At 42.8% G+C, this 10860-nt stretch overlaps 1 protein-coding gene across 1 annotated transcript in view; it reads right to left on the bottom strand.

Annotated features, from left to right (window-relative positions):
• The window catches only part of LOC138357035 (treacle protein-like), a 37724-nt gene extending 35262 nt beyond the window's left edge, over nucleotides 1-2462 (bottom strand). Inside the window, exon 1 of the mRNA XM_069313574.1 lies at nucleotides 2376-2462. Coding sequence (XP_069169675.1) covers nucleotides 2376-2462 — 87 coding nt within the window. The remainder of the gene's footprint in view (nucleotides 1-2375) is intronic.
• Nucleotides 2463-10860: the final 8398 nt, after the last annotated feature.

Raw genomic sequence — 10860 nt, 5'->3', positions numbered from 1 at the left:
CTGGCTCCAGTGAGTACTAGCCACGGTGAGTACTGGCCTCGGTGAGTACTGGCTGTACTGGCTGGCACAACTACCAACTGACTGACACGACTACCAGCTGGCTGGCACAATTACCAGCTGGCTGACACGACTACCAGCTGGCTGACACGACTACCAGCTGGCACAAGCATCAGTGTGTTGACACTACCATAAGATGGCAGCCATGCCCGTCAGGTGGCTCTCACTCCTAGTAGGTGAACAGAACGGATAACCTACCCTACCCTACCCTACCCTAACCTAACCTAACCTAATCTAACCTAACCTAACCTAATCTAACCTAACCTAACCTAATCTAACCTAACCTAACCTAACCTAACCTAACCTTATCTAACCTAACCTAACCTAACCTAAGCCGAGAGTACTCTTGACAATGTACCGGTTCCCTTCTAAAAGCTTTGGTTAATTCTGCCCGGGTACTTCCAGGCGAGGCGTTTTTTCTCAACCAAATATTTTATAAATTTGATGTTTCTGGTTTGGTCTGGTGTTGGGCTTAAAGCCTGTCAGCCTCTGTGGGTTATTTAGGGCAACACAATATCTTATTGATCGACCAGCAGTATACCAGAGTGCTGAACACATTTCAGGCCTAAAATAAACTCTCGGTGAATATATATATATATATATATATATATATTATATATATATATATATATATGTCGTACCTAATAGCCAGAACGCACTTCTCAGCCTACTATGCAAGGCCCGATTTGCCTAATAAGCCAAGTTTTTCTGAATTAATATATTTTCTCTAATTTTTTTCTCATGAAATGATAAAGCTCCCCATTTCATAATGTATGAGGTCAATTTTTGTTTATTTTAGTTAAAATTAACGTAGATATATGACCGAATCTAACCAACCCTACCTAACCTAACCTAATCTATCTTTATAGGTTAGGTTAGGTTAGGTAGCCGAAAAAGTTAGGTTAGGTTAGGTTAGGTAGTCGAAAAACAATTAATTCACGAAAACTTGGCTTATTAGGCAAATCGGGCCTTGCATAGTAGGCTGAGAAGTGAGTTCTGGCTACTAGGTACGACATATATATATATAAATATATATATTGGTAGCAGTATTTTTTGTAAACATATGTTGTTGAATATGACCGAAAGGGTAAGATTAATGATTCTAAAACGAATCTGGTCAATATTTCTAATGTTATTCTACACTGTCGAGGGAAGTTGAAAAATTAACTCTCCAAAGTTCATTTTCACACTATATTATAGTCTGACACCTAGGGATGCATTTCGCAAGACACTCCTTACATTTTCAAAGACCAATTTCCCTTTCACTGCCAAAGCTTATATTCGCTTCAGGTGAGGTGGTACAGGACATGATTGAAATGAACAAGTGGATGAGTGGCATAATAGGTATTATTGACCATTAAATCCCTATGCTCTTGCTTCTACGATCTCTGAGTTAGTACGGGGTCTTGAAGTAGGTAGAATGTAATTATGTTTTAACTGATTGTTGACTGCTGGTCTTGATTTTTTGATGTGTAGGGCCTCGCTGATGTCAAGTCTCCTGTTATCGTTGTATCTGTCGATAACTTTTGTGTTGCTTGTTAAGATTTCTCTGGTGATTGACTGGTTGTGTGTGGAGATTATATGCTCATTGATGGAGCCCTATTGTTTGTGCATTGTTAATCGCCTAGAAAGAGACGTTGTTGTCTTGCCTATACTGTGATCTTTGGGGCTGACAGATCCCAAGTGGTCATGTGAAAGGATAGACGACGTTGGTTTCTTTCAAGGCGTTCTGTTTGGTGTCTGGAGAGTTCTTCACGAGTAGGATGGACGTTTTCTTGTTTTAGTAGTAAATTGTTAATTGTATCTAATTCTGATTTGTGTCTGTGGGGATAACGTTCCTATTAATATCTTTCAGGACACTTTCCTCCGTTTTGTGGGCCGTCGAAAAGAAGTTCCTGTAAAACAGTCTAATAGGAGGTATAAGTGTTGTGGTAGTGGACTCTTCAGAGGCTGCATGGCGTTTCACCTTTCTTTTGATGACGTCTTCAACATTACCGTTAGAGAAGCCATTGTTGACTAGGTGCCTTACCCTACAGAGTTCTTCGACCTGCTTCCAACCAGAGCTGTGAGTGAGAGCACAGTCGACGTAAGCATTGACAACTCTCCTCTTGTACCTCTCTGGGTAGTCACTGTTGGCATTAAGGCACATTCCTATGTTCGTTTCCTTAGTGTAGTCTGCAGTGTGGAAGCCTCCGTTCCTTCCGTGTTACGTCTAGAAAGGGCAGCCTCCCATCACACTCCATATCGTAAGTGAAACTTAACACCGAATTCCGCTCAAATGCCTCCTTCAGCTGCTACAAACGTCTCACATCAGGTACCTGCATAAAAATGTCATCAACGTACTGGCAGTATATGGCGGATTTCAAGTCCATGTCAACTAAGACCCTCTGCTCAATGGTACCCATGTAGAAGTTCGCAAACAGGACACCGAGGGGAGTCTTGACCCACGATGTCACAGTGACTCCTCTGTGACACAGAGAAGTCGTATTCTCGTAACAAAATTATGACTGGCTTTTGATTTTTTGCCGGTAGCCGCATCGTCCAACTCTATGCGACGATCACGACAAAAAAGAAAAAAAATTATAAATAATTGTTAACTTCAACTCCCAAATAAAGTTTGTTGAAATGTGTTTTCATCCATAGACTTTTTTAATTGTGTTTCACTGTCTGGTGATGGTTCCTTCCTCAAACCTTCCTCAGTTGGTTTATAAACCAACTGAGGAAGGTAGCTGGTTAGGTTAAAGGTCGACGGGCCAAACATATATATTTATATAAATAAAAATGGAAATGTTCGTTTGTTCAAAATCGCTAATCTCCGAAAGTTCTTCACCGATTGCTTTGAAATTTTCACACAACGTTCCATTTGCATCCGGCCAGGTTTTTATATACATACTATATAGATGTCACGTCTGTGACGGTAAAAAAACATGTTTTTTCTGAAAAACGGTGCTTTTCATGTGCTTTTCATGTGAGGGAAATCTTCAAAACCTCTTTACCGATTGCTTTGAAATTTTGACACAACGTTGCATTCAAATAGGTGCGTCTTATTATATATCTACTATATACATGCCTCACCTGTGACAGGAAAAACATCCTTTTTTTGAAAAACAGCACCATCTGTTGGACGTAAGAGTACCACACGCTGTAATCTCCGAAAGTTCTTCACTGATTGCTTTGAAATTTTGACACAACCATGTATTCGAATAGGCGCATCTTTTTATATACCTATTATAAAGATACCACCCCTGTGACAGGTAAAAACATGCGTTTATTTAAAAACAGCGCCATCTGTTGCATATAATAGCAACATGCACGCTATACTAAATATGTCACGAATTCAATTTCAATGTTTCCGATTGCATTGATAAATTGAATTTTCATAGATTTCGATTTTTTTTATTTTTTAATTAATTAATTTTTTGTGACATTGTGTTGGAATTGAGCTGTGTTGTTTACCATACTTTTCATTTCGTAAGTATAATTAAAGATGCAACACCTGTGACAGGTACAACTAGGCTCTTCTTGAAAAACAAGAACATCTGTTACATGTAAGAGCTATACTACACATGGCATACATACGATACTAAATATGTTACAATCCCATTTCAATATTTCTGATTGCATTGATCAATTGAATTTTCATAGACTTTGATTTATTTTAATTTCGATTTAATTATTTTGTGTGAATTGTGTTGGAATTGAGCTGTGTTGTTTACCATACCGTTCATTTCGTGAGTTTAGCTTATTTTTTCATATTTTCATTTAATTGTTTAACTGTTTTCTTATATTTCAGTGATGGGAACATCAGGCTACTTGGAACGTGTTGTTCCGAGCAGCTGAACCTAAAACAACAACAACAAAAAACATTCCTTTTTTGCACACCTTAATAATGGTCCAGGATGGACCGACAAGTCATCACTTCCTTTAATTTCAGATGTGTGGGGATGGGTGCCTAATTTTTTAGGCATATGACTTTCTCCTAATAATAATAGCTTGTTTCTACGAATCACCTGAGGGAGTTGAAGGTCCTCAGTAAATAATAGTTAGACACACTGCATGCATTCCTTCAAAAGTATTTCGTTCTCGCCATCTGCAGTTAATTAACCTTCTACATTTCCGAATATCATGCTGTTAGAACCCATGAATTATCGAAAAAAATCCACTAATACAAAACTAGTCTATTACTTCTGTTTCTGTCAGATAGCTCAAAAATCCTTCTGTTCGACACGTCAGAGTCAGCAACTGAACGACGTTCAGGTTTCTGGCGCCAACTTTAGTAATCGTGTAGGCTGGTCGACCCGAGCATCTGCTCGGCTCCAGCAGCAGGCAGACGTTCCAGCTTCCAGCACCAACTACAGTCACGACGGTGGCTGGTCGACCCGCACAGTTGGTCGGCACCAGCAGCTGGCAGACGTTCCAGCTTCCAGCACCAACTACAGTCACGACGGTGGCTGGTCGACCCGAACAGTTGGTCCGCTCCAGCAGCTGGTAGATGTTCCAGCTTCCAGCACCAACTACAGTCACGACGGTAACTGGTCGACCCGAGCATTTGGTCGGCTCCAGCAGCTGGCAGACGTTCCAGCTTCCAGCACCGACTGTAGTCACGACGGTGGCTGGTCGACCCGCACAGTTGGTCGGCTCCAGCAGCAGGCAAACGTTCCAGCTTCCAGCACCGACTACAGTCACAATGGTGGCTGGTCGACCCGAACAGTTGGTCAGCTCCAGCAGCAGGCAGACGTTCCAGCTTCCAGCACCGACTACAGTCACAATGGTGGCTGGTCGACCCGAACAGTTGGTCAGTTCCAGCAGCAGGCAGACGTTCCAGCTTCCAGCACCTACTACAGTCACAGTGGTGGCTGGTCAACCCGAACAGTTGGTCGGCTCCAGCAGCTGGCAGATGTTCCAGCTTCCAGCACCGACTCCAGTCACAATGGTGGCTGGTCAACCCGAACAGTTGGTCGACTCCAGCAGCTGGCAGATGTTCCAGCTTCCAGCACCGACTCCAGTCATGATGTTGGTTGGCCGACCCCCAGCGTCTCCAGGGGTAACAGGCGGCCACAGACCCATTAGCTTGCCATCAGCTTCCTCTCCAACGCCACCACCACCGTGTTTGTCCCGATTAATTGCCAAGTAATGTGTTTTGTGTTTGAGATTACACTGCCGGCTTTGGCGTCCAGCCGACCCGAGTGGAGTAGTAAGGAAGCCTCGCGCAGCCTGGGAATGGTGGCCCGATTAATCCTTTGAACGAAACTGAAGAGCTGAAATATATTTATATAAAAGGTAATTGCTACGGATATCATCGGGTTTTCTCTTGGGATTCCAACGCTGCTTTTAATAAATATTGACTGTCTTAGATATACTTTCCCGCCAAACACACACCGAAACTACGACGTTGGTACAACGTTCGAACAAGTTTTAACACTTCCTAACCAGTTATAACAACCAATATAGCAAGTTGTAACAACGTTCTAATACGTCATAAACACGTTAAGCCAAGATGTAACAACTTTATTACAAGTTGTAACAAGCGGAAAATAGAGACAGATTCGGTTTGTGTTTCCAGGGTTATATCTGGTTCAGGATATATTCAGTATATTGGAAATGTTTACTCCGCTTAATGGTCTTGAACATGTGGATTTTCTCAGGGACGTAATGGGACGTGTATAGCAATTATTAATTGCCGGTGATGTACATATCTTAAGATCAAATGAGCACTGCAGTAGGCCTATTTGCCAGTGCAAGGAAAGTTATATTTACAGTTAATAATTTCGAGTTGTGAATTGTTCTCTTATTTAATAAAAATGAGTTAAAAAAGTGTGTTCTAATAGTTGTAATTGTTCAGCTTGTTTCTGTAGTCTACGACTCTTCTTAGCGAACGAATAGTTACGTCGATAGAGGATAAGGTAAGGTAAGAAAATTATCCGAAGAAAACTAATCCAATACGACTCTCTAGCACTTGGGAGGAATGAGGATAAAGATTAGGGATAGGACGGATGAAAGGAATGGTGACCAATTTATCAGTCGGGGATTGAGCCCCGTCGGTGAGACCGCAGCCCGTCCTCATAAGCATAGGTCAAAGTCCATCCCATGCACCCGCCAAACTTCCTGTTTATGAATGAAAAACCGTTTACACAAAACCCTTCCTCAGACCAAATCAATTCCATCCAGCGGTCGACCCCAAAGACGCATTCATCAATATTTACATGAAGTTCATTAATTAAAAACAGGATTTTTCGCAAATATAAATTAATATCACTGTATATTAGCATATTGTGCATATTTAGGCATTGCTTAGGTGTTTAGGTTCTGTTTGAGATTATTTGTATTTGTAGTACGTGGGTGAAGCATTTACAGCGTTGTGGTTCGAACGAAAGTCGTCAGTGAAGCACTTTGTTCCGGAAGTGTTCGGAAGTCATTAGTTGTAAGTTGCGTGTAAACTGTTTTTCATTCTTAAACAGGGGGTTTGGCGCGTGCACGGAATGGACTTTAGGACTTTGTTTATGAGAACGGACTGTTACACACGGCTCAAAACTGATGCCATTCGAACACTTCTCGAACGACATCGCGGACGATTTTTGTTCGAAACACAGAGCTGTAAAGGCTTCACCCACGCACTACAAAATACAAATAATCGCCAACAAAACCCAATCATCTAACGTAACCAATGCCTAAATATGCACAGCTGTATCCTAATATATAAATATATTAATTTACATTTGAGAAAATTCTTTTTTAGAATGAACAAAATGTTAAAATTGATGAATGGGTCTTTGGGGTCGACCGCTGGATGGAATAAACCTGATCTGAGGATCCAACCCGTTCTCGCACTTGCTTTTAGTCAATATTGGCTTATTTAATAAGTGCATATGTGACATACTAATTGATTGTGAATATTTTAGTTTACCTTGAAAAGCTTCATAGAAAACATAGACCTCACCTAACCTTCTTAGTATGTTAAGATGAGCGTCTTATTGCTTCTTAATTAGAATTATTACTTAACCTATACCGTTGATAGGTATAGGTTACATATGGAGGATCGGTTGTGTCCAGGACAAGTGCTTGGGGCCCCCCACAGAGGGTGAATTAGTTGATTTGTTTCAACGTCTCATTATTTCCTCTTTGTCGTCGTCTTTCTACCATTTTCGTGGTTGCTCATGCAAGCCTCTCAACTAATACGTCGCGTTTTTTTAAATGATCGTAACCAACGTTACAAATGCGTGCTATTGAAGAAAAGTAACGGCTCGCAAGTAGATGAGTTTTAAATGCATCGGCCTCGATAGGTTAGTTGGTTGCGTGGATTCGAACATTTCTGGTCAGGCTAAAAGTTGGATTTTTTCCCTGATTATCATATCAAGAGAACAAGCTGGATAATGTCTCCCACAATGCCCTCTGCATCAGGATAACGTAATTATAGTGCTATAAATCGGTTTGGAACGACAAATTGTTCTTACTGCGGATTTCAATTTGTTATTCTTTGTATCACATTTTTAATAGAAGTTATGTTCATTCTGTAGCAAAGTTCCCCCAAGTAAACATTATTATCATATGAGGGTCTACCAGGTACGAGATGAAATTGATCGATGACTTTGATATTGTTATTTGTTATTCTCTTTTATACGAAGCTAAGTATTCTCTCGGAGTGATCGTGTTTACAAACAGCATTTCCAATATCCACTTTATTGAAGTGGTATCTAGTTTTAACCTCTTTTCACAAACTAAACAATGTTTAAATATGTGAGGACTGAACTACACTTCCTGGAGACGTCTGCTTCAGTACTGTCTGGGTATTTTTAAGTGTATTTCTTTATATTCCATCACCAGTATCATTTATGAATATTATGAACGACAAAGATCATTGATGTATAGGTCCTGTGACAGTTCTCCACTTCCTCTTCCCCATTTATGTTATCTGTCAGTTCCTTACTCCCTTGGAACACTACTCTTTGATCCTCTTGAAACAATAATCCTTCTTCCTCTTAGAACACTATTTTTGTCCCTTGCAACGAACACTATTTTTTCATATAGAACATAGAAACACAAGAAGGGTGTTTTGTTCCTTCCAAAACGCTACTGTTTATTCCCGGTCAAACTCAGTTTATATCAATAAACAGAAGGTCAGTTTTGTTTCATTGTGCCTGTCCAAGGCTGGAGGCCAGATGCTTGGGGCTAGCCTTATTAAACTTTGCAGGATTATGGGGCGGGGGGGGGGTACTATTGTGAATAATAGGTGGTTAATGATAAATCCCATTCCTCTCTTGAAGGAGGGGGATTACCCACGCCCCAACTTCTCTGCTTAACGAGATCTGTGGATGTGAAACGTTTTGTCCTGAGTCAATATATTTCTTCATGTTTAAATTTGAGCAAATTCAGCTGAAAGTTTCTCCTGTCAGATTGACAGTAAAAATCTCATACTAGCAATTATAACTGACTTGATTGCTACACAGAGTAAAAGATTTAAAGCTCTGTTGTATAGATAACATCTCATATAATTATAACTCATCATGATGACACAGACATTGCAGCCAAATAACGTCTAACAAAGATGAAGTTGAATTAAACCTAGGTATCCCCATCTCTGTTGTCAAGACATTATTCGAAACACTCAGGTCCGATAGGAGAGAAATTACTGACTACCGAGGGCCTGAAAGCATGAGTACATAAACCTAGTATTTGTTTCGATTAAAAACCTATGATTATGGGCAGCACAAACATCCACCAGCCTGTGCGACACAGTGGTTGCAAGGATCAGGTTGGGCTACCGTTAACTGTGGCAGGTAGCTACAGGTGACGGATCTCCCAATCCTGAGCACTCCAGATGCAAACTCCGTAAGCAGAAACTGGGGTATGATCTCGCATACTACATCACTGAATGCCCAGTTATTAAACCATTCACACCCGTTGGCATGAGGTACCCGGAGCATTGCAATTAGTTTATTAACTCTGGTGTTCTTGAGGATATCCGCATAATGCACCCAAAATTTGCCAGTGTAGGTTACTGAACACATGGCCCTGTATGACTAACCATCCTGCGAGATGGGGACGTCTAGTATCACTGCTGCCTTATTCACTCTTGTGTTGATAATTATCCTCATAATGTAGCCAGAGTGTGCCAGTGCAGACTAATGATCACATGCCTCAGTATGACTAACTATCGTGTGTGATGGGAATATTTAGCACCACGTATCTAGTTTTTGACACACTGTACTCCCCTTCAGATAGTCTAGGGCAGCTGCGCAAATACTGATATACCTAAAAGTGCTAATAAAGAAATCAGTTATTAAATTTCAAAACATATGAGCAAATGACAGATTTGCATTCTGGGTGCAACATTTTGGTTACAGTGATGAAGATAGTGTCTATGAAAAATGGATACAGTGATGGGGGAAAATAAATGGTCGTAACTGTATTGGGAAGGTTGAGACGGTGAGGGCGTGTGTGTGCAGGGAGGAGATGAGGAAGGGAGTGTGTGAGAGCAAGGAGGGAGGAGATGGGACGGGAGTGTGTGTGAGCAGGGAGGGAGGAGATGGGTCGGGAGTGTGTGTGAGCAGGGAGGGAGGAGATGGGTCGGGAGTGTGTGAGAGCAAGGAGGGAGGAGATGGGACGGGAGTGTGTGTAAGCAGGGAGGGAGGAGATGGGTCGGGAGTGTGTGTGAGCAGGGAGGGAGGAGATGGGTCGGGAGTGTGTGAGAGCAGGGAGGGAGGAGATGGGTCGGGAGTGTGTGAGAGCAGGGAGGGAGGACATGGGTCGGGAGAGTGTGAGCAGGGAGGGAGGAGATGGGTCGGGAGTGTGTGAGAGCAAGGAGGGAGGAGATGGGACGGGAGTGTGTGTGAGCAGGGAGGGAGGAGATGGGTCGGGAGTGTGTGTGAGCAGGGAGGGAGGAGATGGGTCGGGAGTGTGTGAGAGCAGGGAGGCAGGAGATGGGACGGGAGTGTGTGAGCAGGGAGGCAGGAGATGGGACGGGAGTGTGTGAGAGCAGGGAGGGAGGAGATGGGACGGGAGTGTGTGTGAGCTGGGAGGGAGGAGATGGCACGGGAGTGTGTGAGAGCAAGGAGGGAGGAGATGGGACGGGAGTGTGTGAGAGCAGGGAGGGAGGAGATGGGACGGGAGTGTGTGTGAGCAGGGAGGGAGGAGATGGGACGGGAGTGTGTGAGAGCAGGGAGGGAGGAGATGGGACGGGAGTGTGTGAGAGCAGGGAGGGAGGAGATGGGTCGGGAGTGTGTGAGAGCAGGGAGGGAGGAGATGGGTCGGGAGTGTGTGAGAGCAGGGAGGGAGGAGATGGGACGGGAGTGTGTGAGAGCAGGGAGGGAGGACATGGGGAAAAGGCATTTGTGGGCCGGGAGAGAGATGAGATACGGAAGCGTTTGTGCTGGGAGACACCGGGGCGTGTATGTGGAAGTATATGGGTAAGTGTGTGTGGCGGGGAAAATCAATGGCATGAAATTATTTACAGCGATGAAAACAACGAATAGTGAAGACTGTTATAGCAATAAGGGGGACGGTGAGAGTGTGTGTGTGTGTGTGTGTGTGTGTGTGTGTGTGTGTGTGTGTGTGTGTGTGTGTGTGTGTGTGTGTGTGTGTGTGTGTGTGTGTGTGAAGAAGATCGGGAGGGTGTGTGCGGGAGACCCGGGCACCGACGGTTACCTTATCGAGTCATATATTTGTCTAACATTATGATTGAAATGATCCATCTTTTATTGTGCGATCCGGCAATTTGCATTATAAATCAACAATCCTCTTTCAAAACCAGTATTTACCCAGGGCTTTCCGTAATATATCCATATCCAATTTATAGTTTATCCAATT

The sequence above is a fragment of the Procambarus clarkii genome, chromosome 75 (genome assembly GCF_040958095.1).
Source record: "Procambarus clarkii isolate CNS0578487 chromosome 75, FALCON_Pclarkii_2.0, whole genome shotgun sequence".
Classification (NCBI taxonomy): Eukaryota; Metazoa; Arthropoda; class Malacostraca; order Decapoda; family Cambaridae; genus Procambarus; species Procambarus clarkii.
Note: the sequence above shows the minus strand (reverse complement) of the source record. Positions and strands in the feature narration are given on the sequence as shown.